General features: G+C 40.8%; 1 protein-coding gene across 1 annotated transcript in view; it reads left to right on the forward strand.

The window, feature by feature from the left end:
* The window catches only part of SMG1 (SMG1 nonsense mediated mRNA decay associated PI3K related kinase), a gene marked incomplete at both ends in the record, with an annotated part of 117112 nt that overhangs the window by 16060 nt on the left and 78498 nt on the right, over window positions 1-22554 (forward strand). Inside the window, 2 exons of the mRNA XM_080702131.1 lie at window positions 18104-18267; window positions 18735-18890. Coding sequence (XP_080558257.1) covers window positions 18104-18267; window positions 18735-18890 — 320 coding nt within the window. The remainder of the gene's footprint in view (window positions 1-18103; window positions 18268-18734; window positions 18891-22554) is intronic.

Raw genomic sequence — 22554 nt, forward strand, 5'->3', positions numbered from 1 at the left:
TTTTTATATATCTTTTTTTATTTGGAAACAGGGTCTCTTAAGCCAGGCTGGCTTTGAACCTGCGTGATCCTCCTGTCTCCACCTCACAAGCCAGGGATTACAAGCGTGAGCCACCACACCTGGCTGTAGCTTGTACTTTTAACTTTTGTTAAGACTTTTTTGTGTGTGGAGGGGTATTGGGGATTGAATTCATGGACATTCTACCTCTGAGCTATACCCCCGGCCCCATTTTATTCTTCATTTTGAAACAGAGTTTCACTAAACTGCAAAGGTCCTTACTAAATAGCTGAGGCTGGCATTGAACCTGTGGTCCTCCTGTCTCAGCCTCCTAAAGCCTCCCAATTACTGGGATTACAGTTTTGCCCTACCATCACATCTGCTGCCTTTTATTAGACTATAAGAACTGATCTTATCAGAACACCAGCTGAACCGGGCATGGTGACACTCGTTTGTAATCCTAGTAATTGGGAGGCTGAGACAGGATCAGAGGTTCGCCACCAGCCTCAGCAACCTCATGAGGCCCTCGTGAGATTTAGCGAGACCCTGTTTTAAAAAAAAAAAAAAATCAGGCTTGGCATGTAGGCTGGAGGTAGAATGCCCCAGAATTCAGTCCACAGTACCATACACACAAAGACCAACTAAATGTTGAATTATTTATTTTCTCCCCTAGCATAGTGAGTGTGTATAGACATTTTTATTTTATTGTATAAAAGGAGTAGGGGAAATGCCAGAATCATGGAAAGGTTGTATTTTGTCAGCTTAAAAGTTTTAAGTTCTTGGTATTAGGTAAGAGTACCCCAAGTATTTTCTAAACTGATAAAATTTATTGAAATTTCATTGCATAATAAGTATATATATTATTAAGCAATCATAAGATTTTTTGGTACCATTTAAATTATAGTATTATCAGTTTACTTAAGAATGAGTAAATGATTGTAAAGGATGGGCTTTTGTATAACTTTGTAGGTTAAAGGCATAGATTCCCAGCCAGATGTGGTAGTATCTGTAATCTCAGTACATAAGAGGCTGAGACTGATCCAGGGTCAAGGCCAGCCTCAGCAGTTTAGTGAGACCCTCAGCAACTTAGACGCTGTTTTAGAATAAAAGGAAAGGGGGTGTAGCTCAGAGATTAGGATGCCTGTGGTTTCAGTCTCCATTACCTCCTTCCCAAATCAAGCATCGATTCCCAAATTTGCTGGCTTATGGCCCCCTTATCAGACAAAAAGTTACCCAGCATTCCCCTGGGTCTTCTACCACTACCTTATTTTTATTCAACACCCTCAATGTGTACCTGAGGTTACATTGGAAATCTGTGATTTAAAGCAGCTTATGTGACTTAAGATAGTTTCCTAGCTTTCTTAAATTTAAAGCTAAATTGGCGACTGCTGAACGTGGTGGGAGCGTTGCTTCTCTGGCTCTGATTGCTGTTTACTAGTGTTTTTTAGTAGTTACCCCAAGCTGCCTTCATTTAATGATTTTTCCTGCAGTTAAAATAATAGTTTGATATTCCAAAATATATTTTTCTTTCTGAACTAGTTAATTTGTGACATATTTTGAGTTTTTTCCTGAAGCCTTTAAATTTATTTTTAAGTAAAAAGAAATGTTTGTTTCAAGAATATATCTGGAGCCGGTGTAGTCGTGCATGCTTGTAGTCCCAGCATTTGGGAGGCTGAGACAGGAGGATCGTGGTTCGAGGACAGCCTCAGCTACTACTTAGGCCCTTTGGAACTCAGTGAGAACATGTTTCAAAATAAAGAATAAAAAATAGGGTAAGGGGCAGCTCAGAGGTAGAATGTCCCTGGGTTCTTTTCCCCCCAGTACTGGGGAAAAAAAAAAATCTGGAAAAGTGCCCATGCTTAGTAGGAGGATTTATTTATTTTACATATTTTATCTCTGATTGCCGGTACCACTTTTCTTACCTTTTGTTTCACAGTGGTTCTTAACCTTTTTTTTTTTTTATCCCAGAATGCCTAAGGAGATGTGTCTTGTAGGTATAAAAAGGGTTGAGGTCATTTGTGCAGTTTGAAACTGCCCTCCAGATATTTCTAGTAATGTTTTCTTTGTAGTGAATCAGTGATGTGGAATACAAAATTTAGTAAGTGCCTTTCATGTTCACCCCTGCATTTCAAGATGTGCCACACATTAAGGGGCACATGGGTAGTGACATGGCAGATTGCTCTTTTGGTGTCCACTGTGTGTAGGGTGTACCATCCCACATTGTGACGGTGATACCTAGCCTGGCAATAGTTCTTTTAAAAAATGCACTTAGTTGCAAATTACATAGTAATTTATTTTTCTTAGTGTGTTATAAGTGATTTTTGGTGACCACATATTTTTCCTCTCCAGACTTCCCTGTGAAGGAAAAGTGTTGCCTGCCACCCCCCCCCCGCCCCCTTTGATACTGAAGGTTGAACCCGGGGCATTCTACCTCTGAGCAGCACCCTCAACCCTTTTTTGTTTTTAGGTTTTGAAATGAAGTCTTGTTATGACGTCACCTGAGTGTCTTGCCAAGTTGCTGGGCTGGCCTTGAACCTTCAATCCTCCTGTCTCACTCTCCCAAGTACTGGTATTATAGGAATGTGCCACCACACCTGATAATACATTTATTTATTACAATAATACACTGATTATTAATATTTTTGGTACTGGAGGTTGAACCCAGAGGCATTCTACCACCAAGCTACACTCCAGTTCTAATTTTTTTATTTTCAAAACAGGGTCTCGCTAAATTGCCAAAGCTAGATTCGAACCTGCAATCCTGTTCCAGTCTCCCAAGTACTGTGGTTCCAGACATGTACCACCACACCCGGCTGGTGCACTTTTTTTTGGGGGGGGGCATAGTGGGTATAGAACCCAGGGGCATTCTACCTGTGAGCTACACCCCCAGCCCAACCTTTTTTTTTTTTTTTTTGGTGGTACTGGGGTTCTGGAAGCCCTTCTACCTTCGGGCTACACTCCCAGACCTATTTTATAATTTTGAAATAGGGTCTCTTAAGCCAGCGTGGCTGGCTTCGAACCTGCGCTATCCTCCTGTCTCTGCCTCCCAAGCGCGTGTGCCACCACGCCCGGCTCCCCAGCCCTATTTTTTACTCTTTTTTTGAAATAGGGTCTCACTGAGTTGTGGAGGGCCTCATTAAGTAGCTGAGGCTGTCCTTGAATCATTATCTTCCTGTCTCAGCTTCCCAAATGCTGGAATTACACTCGTGGGCCACCACGCCTGCCCTTAGGAATATATCTATATCTATCTATATCTATATCTATATCTATATCTATATCTATATCTATATCTATTGTGTGTGTGTGTTACTGGGAATGGGACCCAGAGTCCTTTTACTTTTGGGCTACACCCCCTGGACCTATTTTATTTTTTTACATGGAAACAGGGTCTCACTAAGTTCCTGAGAGCCTCACCAAGTTTCAGAGACTGGCTTTGAACTTGTGGTCCTCCTGCTTTAGCCTCCCAAGAACTGAGATTAAAAGCATGTGTTGTAATGGTTGTGGAACTGCTCCAGGGGCCCTGTTGGTCTCCCAAGCCATCACAGTGAGATAGGTAGCCATGGATTCTTGTTCTGAGCTAGGTATAGAAAACACTAGCCTGAACTCTTTTTACCTAAGCAATTTTTATTATTACAAAGATGGAAGGATAGTACAGAGTTTATAAAGCCCTGTACCAGAGGTAGTATAGGGGGTGACTTGAAAAGAAGTCACTGGAGGCTTCTGGACCCAGAGCATTTTATACCAATAATCTTCTGACCCAACTAGATAGATCTACTCCCTCTGGGGCAAGTCTTTTGATGTGGGGATTCCTTCCTATAGTTCTGTCCTGTCTCCAGTACAGACCACAAGCCTTTTGTTACACCCCAAAATGTGTTAACTGATCATTGGAGTCTGGGATCCCTTGAAGGTTTATGGCATCCTCTACATCCTTGGGAAATCTTTACAATGGAAAAGGGCCCTGGGATTTTCTCTTTTGTCTTGCTAATCACCCTTGATGCCTGGAATTCTGCAGCCCTTTCTCTGAAGCTCCTGGCTTTTTTTTTTTTTTTAAACTACCAGATATATATTTGCACGTTTGTAATCCCAGCATTTGGGAGGCAGAGACCGGAGGATCACGGTTCAAGGACAGCCTCAGCTACTTAGGCTCTCCACAACTTAGTGAGACCCTGTTTCAAAATAAAGAATAAAAAATAGGGCAGGGGGTGTAGCTCGGAGGTCAAATGCCCCTGGGTTCCATCCCCAGACCTGCAAAAAGAAAAGAGAGAAAATTGAAAGAAAATTGAAAATATTTCCCAATACTGGTACATTAATACATTTTGAAGCCTCTTCCCAATATTGGTATATGTGCTACCATGCCTAGCTTTTTAAGATTATTTATTTTTATATTTTTATTTAAAAATTTTTTTTTGTACTGGAGGTAGAACCCAGCGGATTTTCTACCTCCGGGCTAGGGCTATATTTTCATACCTATTTTATATTTTATTTGGAAACAGGGTCTCACTAAGTTGCTGAGAGCCTCACTAAGTAGCTTAGGCTAGGTTCAAACCTGTTTGATCCTCCTGTCTCAGCCTCCCAAGTGCTGGGATTACAAGTTTATGCCACACCATGCCCAACTCTAGGATTATTTTAAAAGGAAAGATCTCTGTGGGGAAGGGTTCTGGGGATTGAAGCCAAGGGCATTCTATCCCAGAGTTACACTAGGATTATTTTAAAAGGAAAGATCTCTGTGGGGAAGGGTTCTGGGGATTGAAGCCAAGGGCATTCTATCCCAGAGTTACACCTCCAGCCTGATTTTTTTTTTTTTTTTTTCTTGTTGGTACTGGGGTTCCTGGAAGCCCTTCTACCTCCGGGCTGTACTCCCCAGACCTATTATATATATATTTTTATTTGGAAACAGGGTCTCTTAAACCAGCAAGGCTGGCTCTCAACCAGCGCTATCTTCCTGTCTCCGCCTCCCAAGCACGGGGATTACAAGCTTGCACCACCACGCCCGGCTCCAGCCTGATTTTTATTATTTATTTTTATTTTATTTTGAAACAGGGTCTTGCTAAATTGCTGAGGCTGGCCTCCAATCTGTGATTCTTCTGTCTCAGCCTCCCAGGTACTGGGATTATAGATATTTACCACCAGGCCTAACTAAAGAGAAAGATTTTGAATATGCTCCATCTTTTGAAATTTGTTTTTTTGTGTTTGTCATTAAAAATATGAAAATATGTAATTTTCAAGAGATTCTCTAACACATCAGCCTCTTGGGGATGTGCTTTATTGGGGATGTGATTTATTGGCTGGAATAACTCTTCAAAGATTGTCACAAGCCAGGTGTGGTGGTGTACTCTTGTAATCCCAGTACTTTGGAGACTGAGACAGGTGGATCACAGGTCTGGAGGACAGTCTCTACAGTTTAGCAGGACCTCCCACAATTTAGTGAAACCCTATTTTGAATGAATGAATGGATGGATGGGTGGATGGATAGACTTGGGTGTAGCTCAGAGGTAGAATGCCCCTTGGTTTAATCCTCAATACCACACACACACACACACAAAATCAATTACCCAGTGAGAAGAGAGTTACACACATTTCTTATGTTAATAAAACTTCACTCTGCCTTTTATCTGATCAAAGAGGCCCAGTCTGGTTTAGAAGATGCCTGCAGTGTGTAATTCTTAGTGATTCATACTATCTTTGCCCTCCAGGGCTATTTGGCTTTTAACTGGAGAGCCTTGGGACTAGGGGGTGTCTTCTCTGTAAACTTTTAATATTTTTTGTCCTTCCCTTATTGGGGAGGTCACAGAGTAAGAGATTTCCTTTCAGTCCTTGGGTTTCTAGAGTAATTCTAGGACAAAAGAGGAAGATAGGAGATGCAAATGGTTGCTGAAGCAGGGTCTCTTGGGATCAAAGTTAAGGCAGGGAGAAAGTCAAATCAATGTAGTTGCCTTTAGGTTGGCAGTTACTTGAGCATAAGCAAAGTTATATTTTGTTAAAGGAACACTGAATTAATGTTTAGATTGGAGGTTAGAAACAGCAGATTTAGCCAGGCGTGGTGGTGCAAGCTTGTAATCCCATATAAAATATGTCTGGGAGTATAGCCCTGAGGTAGCAAGCCTCTGGGTTTCACTCCCAGTAACACCAAAGAAAGAAACAGCAGGTTTTATAACTAGGAGTATTCTCAATCTGGTAAGATCTGAATTTATGCAGTTGAGGTTCAGAATACATAAATGCTTAGTTAGCAGTGGATTCTGTGTCTTTATCTCTGCCTGTGTTTTTTTTTTTCTTTTTTCTTTTTTTTTTTTTTGGGTGTGGGGATGGAACCCAGGGGCATTCGATACATCCCCTGCCCTATTTTTTTTTTTTTTATTCTTTATTTTGAAACAGGGTCTCACTAGTTGTGGAAGGCTTCACTAAGTAGCTGAGGCTGTCCGCGAGCCGTGATCCTCCAGTCTCAGCCTCCCAAATGCTGGGATTACAAGCGTGTGCCACCATGCCTGGCTTGCCTGTGATTTTTCTAATTTTGCCAGCCCAGTGTTTTTGCATTATCTCCCAGTAGTCAGTTAATGGGAATTTAGCCATAATTTTAGAAACCATGAAAATAGGTAATTAAATACCTAGAACTTATAGTGTATTTTTTTTTTCCTTTAAACCCCCCCCCCCCAAAGTACTCTGTGGCCTGGCTCGGGCAATTGACAAAGAGCAAAGTTGCTGCCGGGCATGGTAGCTCACGCTTGTAATCCCAGAATTCAGGAGGCTGAGACTGGAGGATTGAGGTTCACGGACAGCCTCAGCTACTTAGTGAGGCCTTCTGCAACGTAGTGAGACCCTGTTTCAAAATAAAGAATAAAAAAAAAAAAATTAGGGCAGGGGGTGTAGCTCGGAGGCCGAATGCCCCTGGGTTCCATTCCCAATACTGCGCAAAAAAAAAAAAAAAAAAAAGCAAAGTTGCTGTTTGCTAGATATTTAGAACTTGTTACCATTAATATAGATGACAGTTGCCTTTTACCGACCTAAGTATCTTTTCTGTACATGGTAGGCTAATCCTTTCTGAGCTTGAAGTTCCAGCTCTTCTGCTTGATTAATTTAGGCACTGACAGTCTGGCTTCATTTAGAAGCACAGTGATTTTAAGACATTGCTACATTTTTGCTTTCGACTTAGAGTTGCTAAATATGGCAATCAAATGTTGAATTGTTAAAAGTAAATGAAGTCTTTTATTTATATCTTTACTGTAGAGAAAGGTATCTCTTTACTTTTTTGTGGTATGGTGCTGGGATCAGGACCTCTTATGTGCTCTGCAGGCACTCTGCCATTGAGTTACATCCTCAGCTCAAGAGAAGTGGTCTCTTAACGTGAGGTTTATTGAGGTATGATTTACATGCTACGTAGACCTTTTAGTTTTGATGAAAGCATATAGTAGTGTAAGCACTGTATGTATAGTGTAACCAAACTAACCATCCCCAGTTTCCATATGTCCAGACCTTGCCTCTTTCTTTCTTTCTTTCTTTCTTTCTTTCTTTCTTTCTTTCTTTCTTTCTTTCTTTCTTTCTTTCTTTCTTTCTCTTTTTTTTTCGGTGGTACTGGGGGTAGAACCCAGAGGCCTTCTACCTCCGGGTTACACTCCCAGAGCTATTTTCTATTTTATTTGGAAACAGGGTCTCGCTAAGTGCTGAGAGCCTCTCTGAGTAGCTGAGTCTGGCTTCGAACCTGCACGATCCTCCTGTTTCAGCCTCCCAAGCATGGCGATTACAAGCGTGCACCACCACGCCTGGCCAGACCTTTCTCTGGTCTGGTCTTTTTTCTTCCCTGTCTTTTTGTCTTTTAATAATGTTACAAATAAATATTTTCTAAAATTGTGGTAAAATGCACATAAAATTAACCGTTTAAAACTAATTGGTATGAAGTACATTCATAGTGTTTGGTCATCACTACTCTCTAGTTCCAGAACCATTCCCATCATCCCTCGTGATGTGGTGCAAACTTTGTCCCCACTGAGCAGCCACTTGCCATTCTCTTCCCGCAGCCTCTGGCAGCCACAGTCCTAATTTCTTTGTGGATTTGCCAATCACGTGAATGGAATCATAGGCTATGTGCTCTTTTGTGTCTGGCTTGTTTCACTTAGTCTCATATTTTCTAGTTTTACCTATGTTTGTAGCACATGCCAATACATCATTATTTTTATGGCTAAATAATATTCCATTGAAGAAGCTGAATGTGGTGGCATGCACCTGTAATCCCAGTACTTGGGAGGCTGACACTAGAGGATTGCAGGTTTGAGGACAGCCTCAGCAAATAGTGAGACTCTTATCAACCTAGTGAGAAATAAGAAATAAAATTGGGCTGGAGGTGTAGCTTGATGGTAGAATGCCTCTGGATTCAATTCCCAGTACCACCAAAAAAGTAACATTTTATTGTATAGATGCTTTATTTGTTTATCATCCTTCCTTTAATGAATGTTTGGTTCTATCTGTGACTAGTGTGATGAGGATTTCTGTATAGATTTCTGTTTTAATGCCTGTTTTTAACCATTTGGGGCATGTGTTTAGGGATTAGGTTTGTTGGCTTACATGATAATTATTTGTTTTCTTTTTTGGTACTGGAGATTGAACAAAAGGGCATTCCACTTCTAAGCAACACCCCCAGCTCAATTTTATTTTATTCTATTATTTATTTACTTATTTATTTATTTATTTTGGTGGTACTGGGGTTTCTGGAAACCCTTCTACTTCCCGGGCTACACTCCCACACCTATTTATACTTCTTTTTTTATTTGGAAACAGGGTCTCTTAAGCCAGTGCGGCTGGCTTCGAACCTACGCGATCCTCCTGTCTCCGCCTCCCAAGCATGGGGATTACAAGTGTGCGCCACTACGCCCAGCAATTTTTATTTTGAAACCGGGTTTTACTAAGTTACTGAGGGCCTCTCTAAGTTGCTGAGGCTGGCCTTGAACCTGTGCTCCTATCTCTGCTTCCCAAGTACTGGGATTACAGACATGTGCCACCACACTGGCTTTACATGGTAACTCTTATGTTGAGTGGTGTGTGTGTGTATAAAAATACTGTCAATTGATAAACAGGGTTATACCTCCAGCCTTTTTGTTTTGTATGTTGAAACAGGATTCCACTAAATGACTACATACTGGCCTTGAGCCTGTGATCCTCCTGCCTTAGCCTCCCAAGTCTCTGTAGAGCCTTTTAAGAAATGGCAAACCCGATTTCTAAAGTGGCCGTACCATTTGACATTTCCACCAGCAGTGCATGAGGCTCTGGCCCCTGGGCATCATCATAAAAACTTGTTAGTGTTTGTTTTATTTTGAAGTGTCTTATGAAATGGTTTTTCTTCATGGCTTTGACTTGTATGTCCTCAAATCATTAATGATGTTGAACATCTTTTCATGTGTTTACTGGCCACTTATATCTCGTTGAGAAATGGCAGTTCATAACTTCTTCCCATTTGAAAGTTTTATTATTAATCTTTTTGTTGAGGTGTAGGAGTTTTTCATGTTTTGGATACTAGATCCTTATAAGATAGGTGATTTGCAAATATTTTCTCCAGTTTTTATCTTTTTTATTCTTTAGTTGTCTTTTGCACAAAATAAGGTTTAAAGTGCATATCAAAGCTCACAAAACATTTAAATATGTTGAAGAAGCTGCTCTTGTGTATTTCTGGCCTCTCTTTGCATTCAGAAAAGTAGGTCTTTTAGATTATATGCAGCCAGATGTGATGGCATATGCCTGTAATCCCAGTAATTGGGAGGCTGAGACAGGAGGATGCCAGTCTCAGCAATCCAGCGAGACCCTGTTTCAAAATAAAAGTTTAGAGGAACTGGGATTAGCTTGGAAGTAGAATATGCCTGGGTTCAGTCCTCGTTATACAAATGGACTAAATTTTAGTTTTGTGTGGCATAAGAGAGTGCCCTTAAAAGTAATATGCCAAACAAGTAAGCAAATAGAAATTAGTGTGTAACCGGCAAAGTGTGGAGTTTGATGAATAAGCTACATGATGGGATTTCTTCTGAAATTACATAGCACATTTGTGGTCCTTACTGAACTCAGTGCTTTTCATTCTAGATTTTAAATTTCTTAGAAGGTTGGTTGGAACCATCTTAGTTCATCTTTTGAAGTCTTGTTTTTTGTGATGGCAGTGCTAGGGACCCAACTCCAGGCTCTGTGCAGCTGGGCAAGCACTACACCACTGAGCTCCACCTTGAGCCCCAAGATGTTGTTTACTTTAATAGGAGGGTTTGGAGAAAGTGTGGACTGCAAACTGAATCTTGTACAAAAATGTTAGTGTCAGGTTAGAGTAGGCAAGCATTTGGGAGGCTGAGACAGGAGGGTCCGATCCGGCTTTGCAGCCAGCCTCAGCTTCTTAGCGAGGCCCTTTGCAACTCAGCGAAGCCCTGTTTCAAAATAAAGAATAAAAATAGGGCTGGGCCTGTAAATCGGAGATAGAATGCCCCTGGGTTCATCCTCAGTACCGCGGGGAAAAAAAAAAAAACAAAAAGAGCCCGTGGTTGAATTCCAGCCATCTAGTCAACAGGTGATTTTTACGTGCATGTAGGCAGTGTGGCGCAATGAAGCAAAGCTAACAGCCTGCCCTTTTGGGATCTACAGTGTTTTGACAGAACAAAGTTAAATAAATGTTTCAAATGATAGAAGAGCTAAGGGAAACTCTTGGGCTCTCCGGCAGTGTGTGTGTATATATATCCAGTAGAGACTCTTAGGCATTTTGGGGAATCAGAAACTTCGCAGTGTTGAGGCTTGAGGGGATAAGAAAAAGCTAGGATTACTGAGGGATGAGGACAAGGATGTTTCAGGCAGGCAGGAACTAGGCAAAGTGAAAAGTTAGAATACATGGGACATAGGGCGTGGTGACGCACACTTGTCATCCCCACGCTTGGGAGGCAGAGACAGGAGGATCGCGCAGGTTCAGAGCCAGCCGCGCACGCTGGCTTAGGAGACCCTGTTTCCAAATAAAAATGTAAAAATAGGTCTGGGAGTGTAGCCCGGAGGTAGAAGGGCTTCCAGGAACCCCAGTACCACCAAAAAAAAAAAAAGCCAAAAAAACAAAAAAAAAAACAACAAAAAAAAAAGAATACATGGGACATACAGTAAAGGGGTGATTGTTATAGAGGTTTAGCTGAAGTGGGAGCAAAGTATATAGTATGAGGCGGGCAGTGGGAGTGGCATTAGGTATGTGTCTTATGAAATTTATTTTATACAGTGTGAAAAGAGAGATGGGCAGAAAGATGGGACAGATGAGGACTGGTGGTAGGAGACACACTGTCTGACCGATCAAATAGTGCCATTTATTAGAAAATATCTGATGATCATACCATTTATTGAAATCAGAATACTGGGAGCCTACATCGAGATTCCCCATCCATGGGCTTACCTATGTTGCTGAGGCTGGTCCTGAACTCATGAGCTCTAGCAGTCCCTTACCTTTATCTTCCACCATGCCTAGATTGAGAATGTTTTTCCATATAGTTGAATTATAGAGATCTGGACTTTAGAGTGGACACCTGTGATGGAAAACTACTTACGGAGTTGGTGATATACAGGTGGCAAATATTGCCATCAGCGTGATTGTGGGAGTACAGAGGAGAAGACTCCAGGGAGCCTTAAGACTAGGCATTGAGGGACTCTGAGGTTTGGTAGAGGAGCCTGCAAGAGGGGCCTGAGAAGGTAGGCCAGAAAGGAAAGGATCTAGGAAGTGCTTGTCCTCGGTCTCAGCAGAGGGCTAGTGTAAGAATTTTTAAAGGGAATTTTTCTATTTGGCTCACCTCATTCCTCTGCAAGTTGTGCAGGGCAAAGTTGCTGGAGTGTGGAAGTGGCTGAGAGGATGAGCAGATTGAGGTCTGAAGTGTACCTTGGATTTAGTAGCATGGAGGCCATGTTGGGATTTGCCAAGAGCAGTGGGGTGGAAGCTGGGTCAGTGCGAGTGAGGAGCTGGGAGAGGTGGAGACCGGAGTGAGGAGTATAGATGGCTGTTAGTTTGGTTGCAAAGGCAGGTTGGTAGAGGGCTTGGTGTAGTTTGATGGAGGTTTTCTGTTTATTTTGCTTTTTATATATTTTTTGTAGTTTTTAAATGGAAGAGATTTGGAAATGTTACTTGTTGAAGGGGAAGATTTAGCTCTGTGGGAAAGGTAGACACCATAGGAGCAAATATTTGAGTGACAATGGAAGGGGAGATCAAGGTAAAGGCAGTTGGGGTCCTAACCAGGCCTAGAATTGGGCCCTGGAAATAGAACAGGGAGGGAGGGAGTTAGAATATCTTGAGATTTGAAGCGTGTGGGGAAGGTGTGAATAGTGCATTGGAGAGCCTGAGAGCGTGGTGCATACAGTGGGTAATTGATGATTGGATTTCTCCAGGGTTGGGTTTTGCCAGATTGGTGTGTGGACAATTTTAAGGGAGGCTAAGGGGATTGGCAAATGTTGTTGAAATGATGGAATCACAAGATTTAAGTTGTTTAAAGAAGGAAATGAAGAACAAAGAACATGCTTGGAGTGGGAAAAGTCGAGAATCACTGGAATTAAAGCTACTAAAACAACAACAACAACCACCAAAACAATCCCCACCCCCAAAAAAGCATAAAAAACTTTCAAATGGTATTGAGACAGAGTGTAAGGTGAACTGAAAAAAGCTCATGGGAATTTTAGAGACAGGAAAGCCACCAGTGGCAGTTTTGCAAGATTAGTCCTAGGTTGGATAATTCACCAGGGCTCACCAAAGAACTAACTGAAATCCCTTATACTCACAGTTATAGTGTATTGCCCCTAAAAGGTTCTAGATTAAAGTCAGCCAAGGGTAAAGTGCATGCAGGGCACAGACCAGCAAGATTCCAGGTATGGCACTCACAGTTGTCCTTCCCTGTAGAATCAGGGATGGTGTTATTTTCCTGTTGGTATTGATGTGTGACAATGCTCATGGACCACTACCAACTGGAATAGTTGTTCTAAACTGTTTGTGTCCAGAGTTTTTATGGAGGCTCAGTGGCTGAATGCCCACACAGCTGACCTCCGTCCCAGCACCCTGCAGATCCTAGTTGATGCTTGTAACTCAAAAGCTCCCACCATAGTTGCATTATGAAACTTTCTGGTGTGGCCCCTAGTTCTCAGGGGAACTAGCCATGACATTTCAAGGCTCAGAGGTTGCCTTCCAGAAGCCACAGGTAAAAGCTAGACCTCTTTTTGGCTAAGGTAAAATTCTTTATAATTTTTCAGTAGTTGAGTGTATATTTTTTAGTTGACAATTGATTTCTGATTAAAACTTGGCAACAGCCCATAACCAGCTAATTAAGATTTGGTATTATACTTAAGATATATGCATATAAACTATGGTGCAAGCTCATTCATAATTATAATTTTGACATGAAATAATTAGATTCTGTTTTATTAAATTTGAACCCAAAATTTTCTGAGAAGTTTTGTATAGTGAAGTTTCTGAGCCTCCCAAATTAATTTTTAGCCCTGGATTCATAGAGCAGTGTTTCTAATATAAAAGTGATACACAGAAGGCTTATGGTTATACACAGATTCAAACTTTTCTATTATCCCTCATGAAAGCATATCTGAATCCAGGTGAGTAAGAGACATTACAGGGATAACACTGAATTTATTTTTAAAAGAAAATCACATTTTGAGCAGTATTAATTGTTTGTGTAAAAAACTCAGTATAATCTACAGTTCTTCAGTGAGAGTGACACTATCTTTGAGTACCATCACTTGAGAGAATAAATGTATTTCTATTTCATTGGATTTAGTGCAAAACTCATTTCTTGGTTTATATCCCTTACAAATTAGTTCACACTACAAGTGTGAAATCCCTTAATCTCAGGCAAAAACAACTTGAAGCAGTTCAATGCTTATTCCAGTGACACCATTAGAAATGGTGTTTGCATCAAGTCATTTCAGGGTGCTTTAAACAAGTACTTTCTGATAGGGAATTCCCTGATTTCACACTTTGCAGAGATGGCTTTTTTGGGGGGAGGGAGGTTGCTCTTTCTAATGTTTGTAAGAACTGGACCATAAGACCATTTAGCCAAGAGACTATTCCTTAACACAGGGTGAATTATTTATGTGAGACATTAGGATTTGGGCCTTGATGAATGTCCTACTGTCATTACATTTTCTGTATAATGAGTATAGGTAACTATATTGGGGGTAATTATATATGTAATTTGTATGTGATAGCACTTAAATCCCTTATGTACCCAAATATTTTTTGGTTGCCACCTTAAGCCTCTTTATCTTCTAAGGCTCAGAGTGGCTTTTTGTCCTAATTTTTGCTTCAACATATGAACATAGTTCAGCTAAAAGCATCTAACCTATGAGTGATACTTGCTTCATGTTTGAACAACAAATGTTTTTAACCCACTGTCTTCACTAATATTGTAACTACTGTCTTACAGATTGACTTGATGCAAAACATCACAAAGGCTCCATATTATACAGTATGCGATTTTTGAGGTATGAGCTTTAGAAACTTACCTCTCATGTGGCATGTACATCAGGCTTTAACTTCAGTTTGATCATTTGGGGAAATTTATGCATTTCTTTTTTCCCCCTTCTCCATAATAGTTTTACAGTATTAAAGGGGCTGTAGAGGTATTTTTGGTTACTTGCTAGGATTCTTAGCCTTAACAAATAACATTTCTTTTTCCACTAAATTGAGACACTAATTCTGGCAGATGATAGCTTTTTCAAGCCCTTCTGACTAACTGGCTTAACATTTTGCCTGCCTCTTAGAGTTCACATCTGCTGCATTTTGTGCATTTTGTTTTATGTGTTTTTCATTTTCAGTGCTGATTTCTGTTCTTTAGCAGTTTTCTATTTATTGAACTGGGATGATCTTGGTGCTAACAGCCTGCCATTGACAGTTTTTGAGACCTAAGCAGTCTAGATATAAAAATAGAGATTTCATATTAGTGCTGAGCCATTTTGTGCTTTTTGGGTTCAGAATACCTGGATTCTGGTTGGAAATGTTTTGATCGTTTTATATTGAAAGAGCTTGGCGAGCATGGATTTTTAGGCAGCTTGGAGGTGGTGTTTCTAGCCTAATGAGCTTTTGTTGTATTTTTGAAACCTGAATTTTGGGGAGAAGATATCTCAATGTTCACAGTTCGTGGGATTTTAAAATCTGTTTCTCTAACAAAATAGAAAGTTGCTCCTGGTTTTTAAGTTTAGTTTGAAATCAAATGCATCCTTGTTAGAAATTTGTTGGTAGCAGTAAATTGCTTAGTTTCTTTAGTGAAGAATTTAAAATAACCTGCTGCATATGGAATATAAAATCTTGTGTTTGTATTCACATAATCAGGAAGTATTGTACATTAATTATTAGGTGAGAAACTGTGAGTTTATTTTATATCATTGTTGTAATAACTCTTAATGTACCCTGCAAGCCAAGCATTTCTTAAGAATTTGTTATCTTACCAAGCCCCACAACAACCTTTCATGTTAGACAGGCGTTATTCCCAATTTTCGTAAAGGAGGCCGAGTCCTGGAGATGAAGCCGTTTGTGCGAGGGCAGCACCTTTCCAGAGCTGGAGCTGGGATTGGAGCCCAGGTCTTTTTTTAACCTGTGTTCTCTGCTGCCTTCTGTTACTCCTGTGTCACTAGAGAATGATACAAGTATTTAACTGTTGATAGTATGGATAGTAGGGTGATGCACAGGCGCAGTAACAACAGGAAGTGCAGGCAGGCATAAATACTGGTAGTTTTGTATTTCACAATTGTGTTCATTTGTTCATTTACTAATAGCTTACTTTTCCAGGTTATACTAAGTGCCATGAATATAGACAAGTTCAAAGCCTGTCAGAAAAGCTCATAGACTTTCCTTTACTCTTCAGCCTCTGTTTAGAAAGTAATGATTATTTTGGTTTATTATAGATGAATAGGTGGTTTGTTTTTTGTTTTAGTACTGGGGATTGAACCGAGGGAGGGATATTCTATCTCCTAGCTACATGCACAGCCCCCCCCTTTTCGAAACAGGGCCTTGCTAAGTTGCCCAGGCTGACCTCAAATCTGTGATCCTTCGGTCTCAGCCTCCAAGTACTGAGATGATAGGCAGGTGCCACTGTGTCTGATACCTCCCAACCCCCAAGTACTGGGGATCGAATCCAAGGGTGCCCTACTGCTGAGCTACATCTGCAGTTTTTTTTTTTTTTTTTTTTTTTTTTGTTTTTTTTTGGTTGGGTGGTACTGGGGATGGAACCCAGGGGCCTTCTACCTCCGGGCTACACTCCCAGACAGACCTATTTTATATTTTATTTGGAAACAGGGTCTCTTAAGCCAGCTGAGGCTGGCTTTGAACCTGCGCGATCCTCCTGTCTCAGCCTCCCTATCATGGGGACTACAAGCGTGCGCCACCACGTCCGGCTTGCAGCTTTTTATTTTTTATTTTGAGACAGGATCTCATTAAGTTGCCTAGGCTGGCCTTGAACTTTTGATCTTTTTCCTGAGCCTCCCAAATAGCTGAGATTAAGCATATATTACTGTCCTCAGCCTTATAGGTGCACATTTAATGTACTAGCTTTAGATACTTGGGGAATATCTTTCCATTAAGTTTTTGTGTTTCATTGAATGTTAATGTTTACTGATTTAGTATACTTGAAAATGTGCATACATTTTTATTGTCTCATGTTGGAAGTACTTAGCATTGTCTGTGAACAAGTAAATATTTGAAGGAACTCTTCTAGTAATTTTAATTATCAATCGGAGCTTTAGCTGTTTTACTGTGCTAGGCCACGAGATGCTAACAAGGTACTGATTGAGAACCTCTAGCAATAGTTTAGACATGTGCCAGGATGTACCTGTGGTCTGCAATTCTATACTAATAGTGATTGCAGTCAAGTACAGACTGGGGTGTTTTAACTGACTGAGCCTGTGCAAAGTTTCATAGTATTTTTTGGATAGGGCAAGGAAAGGATGATAAACTCTAAATGAAATAACTTTACAAGCACTGCTGTCATTTTTATACATAGGAAAAAGGGCACCAGTATTGAAGAAGAGGTTAGTTTCTGCCCTTGCCAGTATCCTAGACTTTTCCAAAGTCTGAGTGCAGAAGATGTTTGTAATAAATACAGATGTGTTAACTAAAAAGGATTGTTCCTCTTAGGAGAAAATCAGTAGGAGAGCAATTGCATTTTTGTATATATGCTATACTAGAGTATTTTGTTTTCTTGGCTCCTGACCGTTTATGATTGGTGGTTGGTAGAATGCGACTCCTAAGAGAGCTTGTAGCGGTTCTTGTATTTGTGCTGATGAGGAAATTGGGGCGTAGAGGAGCGGATACCTGATACAATGCTGATTTTAACCTGGGCTGCACCATTCCTTTGTTCATATCCAAATATCAGATATTTTAAAAGGACTTACATAGGTTATGAATCACAGCCTTTATATTCAGCTTTGAATTCCTGATACCTTTTATAGTTTTAAAACTTTGTTTTCTTACTTTCTTTGATAGTATAATTGGCATTCTTTATAGTTGGACGTCTTCAGCATTGTATATACATACTCTTATTTTGCAGCTAATATTTTTTTCCTATATCTTCTTGAGTTTGCTATCAAATATTCTAAACTTTTCCATAAAATAATTAAAGACTGAGTTGAGAGTTTGGGCACGTTACTATGAGAAAATACTTTAAGAACAATTTGTTAACACATGCCCTTGACTGACATGCTTCCAGTATTTTTTATTTTTATAATGAGGAAGTCAAGGTTTTTGACTGATTAACCCTCTTCTGGGGAAGGGTGTTAGGAAGATTATTTCACCCCAGAGTCAGGGTATCACTAAGTTGCCCAGCCTGGCTTCAGATTTAAGATCCTCCTACCTCAGCCTCCTAAGTGTCTGGGATTATAGATGAGAAAAATCACGCTCAGTTTAGGAAAATTACTTTTGAAAATTATATCATAGGAAGAGAATCCTCGACCAGAGTGACCAACAGTCCTGGTTTTCCTGAGGCAGGAGGATATATCTTACCAGAAAATGGATATTTAACATGTAATACTAGTTGAATATAAAAAGTAGGGAGAAGAGAGGCTTGTACGAAAGATTTATGATTTGTGCTATTAAAACATTTGTTCAAAGTTCTAATCTTATGCTTTTCTTTCTCTACAGAACTGATAGTGCATCAGCCGACCCAGATAATTTAAAATACTCTTCATCCAGAGATAGGGGTGGCTCTTCCTCCTATGGCCTGCAGCCTTCAGGTTCAGCTGTGGTGTCTCGGCAAAGGCACGATGATACCAGAATCCACGCTGACATACAGAATGACGAAAAGGGTATGTATATTTTTCTTGCTGCTAGAGGTGCTTTTTTAAAACCTTCCTCTCTCCTTTCATCCTCCCATGCCTCATCTCTCTCTGTTCCAATATATTTAAGTATAGATAACAAATATTGTATTATTCTGAAAACTTGGCAAGTTTAAGTTTTTAATATACATAATTCATAAATGTATAAATGTATGTTTACCAAAGATACACAGTAGTATTGGTAAGCCTGCAGTTCTTCCAGATGCTTTCTTTTCTAGATTTCTAAAATGTTTTTAAACAAAGTGCAAAATCTGGCTTACTTTATTTTTCATTTCTTTGCTTATCTTCTGAATAAAGGGAAAAAATGAAATCAGTTGATTTCATAGTAAAAAGGTAGGAGAGGCAAAAGCTGGTTAAATTGTGGATGAGTAATAAGACCTTGAACTGTCAGAAACTGAAGAACCCTATTAAACTAATGTAAACTCTGCTGTTTATAGGTGGCTACAGCGTCAATGGAGGAGCTGGGGAAAATACTTATGGTCGGAAGTCGTTGGGGCAAGAGCTGAGGGTTAATAATGTGACCAGTCCTGAGTTCACCAGTGTTCAGCATGGCAGTCGTGCATTAGCCACCAAAGACATGAGGAAATCACAGGGTAAGGCTGGGGAGCCCAGCGGCCAAAGCATGATGCCGGCCAAGGATTTCTGTCTCCCCTTACATGGACGCCTCATTTCTCACACCTTGCAGGCAGGAACTGATTAGTTTATTGTGAGGTTTTAAAACATGTAGGTAAAAATTGTTTGCATTCATTGCCTGTGAACTATTAATTTCCCACAAAGAGCTTTAGAAGACTGAATAAGATCTTAAAGGGTTTATTCTCCTATCATGAATATTGAGTGGTACATGTATAGAGAAAGTCCCAGCCCCCCCCCCTCTTTTACCTTTCTTTCTTTCTTTCTTTCTTTCTTTCTTTCTTTCTTTCTTTCTTTCTTTCTTTCTTTCTTTCTTTCTTTCTTTTTGGCGGAGGGGGGGACCACTAGGGATTGGACCAGGGGAGTTCTCTACATAGACCTCCTCCAACTCTATTTTTATTTTATTTTATTTTTTACTTTGAAACAGAGTCTAGCTAAGTTACTGAGGCTAGCAAAGAACCTGTGATCCTTCTGTTACGGCCTGCCTAGAACTGGGATTACAGACATATACCACCATGCCTGGTCAAGTAGCCCTTTTCTAAAATCAGATACACCATTGCGATGGACCAGCTCGGCTGGAGCACTGGGACCGTTGGGACAGGGTTCTTGGAAAGTGGACAAGGATTCGGCTTTTTTCTGCAGCGGCTTTTTCTGCAGCGATTTCTCCCTCTTATCAAATAAACTCCTTCAAGTCCCTGTTCACGGTGCTAAATGTGGAGATTCCTCTCCAGAACTTGGGAGGGAGAAACCTGAAATGACTGACCCAGTCAATTGCCTCCTCTCGTGCAACTGACAAAGTTTATTTTCCAAAACCCTTCTCCAGTGAAATTCCTAATAGAAAAGTGTAAACACCAAAGAATAATAGTGGGGTATTAAGTGAAGGACATGTGAATAACCAGTCATAAACAAGACAAAAGGAAGACCTGTAACATCACAGGTTTTGTGATTAAGATCAGCCCCAGACCTTGTGTTTAAGGCCAGCCCCTTGGCCTTGCAGGTGGGCGCCTTAGAGGGCAAATTCCAGAAAGGACAGGAGTCACACCCAGAGTTTTGGAGAATTCGACCTTTCATAGAATCTCCTTAACTCTTTGGGAACCTTCTGTTCCTTAGGCTTTGTTCATGTCCTCCTCTTTTGTTAAGCTCAAAGGCTTGAGGCTCTGAAGAGAGTACCTGAGTGAATGTTTCTTTGATTCCTCTTTCTTCAAGGCAGTAATATCCAAGGAATTGTTACCAGAAATTCTGGCCAAATGCTGAGGAACAGAGTCCCATGTGTACTTTGTCTGATTGTATTCTAGATTAATAACACAAAACTGACTAAGGTTTCAATGACATCTCAGAATTGATACCGTGTTACCAGTTGGTTTCCTATCCATTGAAGAGCTTCTCTAAGTTCATTCACCTCATCTATCCCCTGTCTCCACTAAATGCACCGATGAGCTTTTTTAATATATCCACTAATATGCTGAAATCCCCTTTTCTCTAGCCAATTTTATTATAGCTTGGAGCAAGGCAGGGGGAGTCTGAGGGCTCAGACATATATTACCAGAAAATTTATCTTCCACGGAATCAGTTTTACCTGTTCCTACAGTCTTGATTCCAGGACCTCGTCCTGCATCACTGGAGCCACGTGTGTGAAAAGTTAATAGAATCATTATCAAAACAACAGTAGCAATGAAAGAACATCCACGAGCAGGGAGTGCTCCTGCACGGACCCATGCCACGCCCTGGGTGCAGGGTCACACAGACTCCGAGGGAGGCAGGGCGGAGGCAGGGCTGTGGTACACCATGCACTGTTTATAATGCAAGCTTCCCCATCTGGTAAAATGTCTTGAAAATTCAGGATTAGAAATAGTGTTCACTTTTTTCTTTGAAGGGAAATTAATTTTGTCAGTGAAGCTGAGTATAAAATTGGGATTTCTTGCCAGGCATGGTGGCACATGCTTGGAATCCTAGCATTTGGGAGGCTGAGACAGGAGGATCTAAGGTTCGAGGCCAGCCTTGGCTACTTAGTGAGACTCTCCACAACTTATATCCTGTTTCAAAATAAAGAATAAAAAGCCGGGCGTGGTGGCACACACCAGCATTTGGGAGGCTGAGACTGGAGGATCGTGGTTCACACACAGCCTCAGCTACTTAGTGAGGCCCTCTGCAACTTTAGTGAGACCCTTTTTCAAAATAAAGAATACAAAATAGGGCAGGGGCTGTGGCTAGGAGGTCGAATGCCCCCTGGGTTCCATCCCAGACCCCCCCACACACACACACATAAAATAAAAAGTAGGGCTGGAGTGTAACTCAGAGTTAGAATGCCTCTGGCTTTCATCCCTAGTACCAGCAAGTAAAAAAGGAGAAAAAAAGCATAAAGAAAGCAAAGAGCGATTTCTTGTTTACATAGTTGTTGGAATTATTCTTTGGACAAGTAGTGGTTCACCAGTCCTGCCAGTTTGTGTGAGTGCCTTTTGGTGAACATAACTCTTCTTTATATTTTAGCATGTAACTTTTCTTTTTATGGCATTTCTGGGGATTGAATCCAGTGTTCTATTCTCTTAGCTTGTCCCTCCCTCCTCCATCCCTCCTTCTTTTTCTTGATTGGGTCTCCCTAAGTTGGCCTCCCTGGCCTTGAACTTGATCCTCTTGTATCAGCCTTCTGTGTAGCTTCGGTAACAGGTATACACTACCATGCCCAGCCAGCATATAACTTAACAAACTGATTTTTTTTTTTTTGGTGGTACTGGGGATGGAACCCTTCTACCTCAGGGCTACACTCCCAGACCTATTTTTCATACTTTTTTATTTGGAAACAGGGTCTCATAAGCCAGCGCACGCGGCTGGCTTCCAACCTGCGTGATCCTCCTGTCTCTGCCTCCCAAGCGCGGGGATTACAAGCGTGCGCCACCAAGCCTGGCGGAAACAGGGTCTCTTAAGCCAGCATGGCTGGCTTCAAACATGTGCGATCTTCCTGTCTCCGCTTCCCAAGCACAGGGATTACAAGCGTGCATCACCGTGCCCGGTGATTTTTTTAAATAAGATTTCAGAGGTGGAATGACTTAAATCATAGGCTATTTCTTAGTAAAGTGGAGTTTTACCATGATATTGTATAAGCTAGAATGTGACTCTAAAGTTAATTTAGTTCAGTTTCTCTTTCTCACCAGGGTCATAGTTAGGCAGTTTGCTAGTGACAGAACTGTTTAAACTGTAGTCCTTCCACACATTGAGTTCCCAACTGGTAACCTAATGGTATTTTTGGTACCATCCTTATTGAAATACTCTGAAGGTTAGGGATTTATAAAAATCATATTAGTATAGTTTATATTTGAACATTTGTGTTTTTTTTTTTTTTTTACAAGAATTAAGAGAAAAATGCCTGGCCTGCCACTTTTCTAGTGATAGCACACCTTGCACACAGTCAGTGGTGATGAGACATTTGTTGAACTGAATGTATGGTTGCAGTTTGCCGAAGCTTTTTCCTGGGGAAATGATGATAATGTGAAAAAGAGGCATCGCCGCAGTGAGAAACGGAAGCAGATAGCCTGCTTCTACCCGATTGAGTCTTGGCCCTAACATATAGACCTGTCCTCATTCTCCTTTGAGATGGACTCGAATGGTCCTCCTGCCTCAGCCTGCCACACA

This window comes from Muscardinus avellanarius (assembly GCF_963383645.1).
Source record: "Muscardinus avellanarius genome assembly, chromosome: 10".
In the NCBI taxonomy this organism is placed as follows: domain Eukaryota; kingdom Metazoa; phylum Chordata; class Mammalia; order Rodentia; family Gliridae; genus Muscardinus; species Muscardinus avellanarius.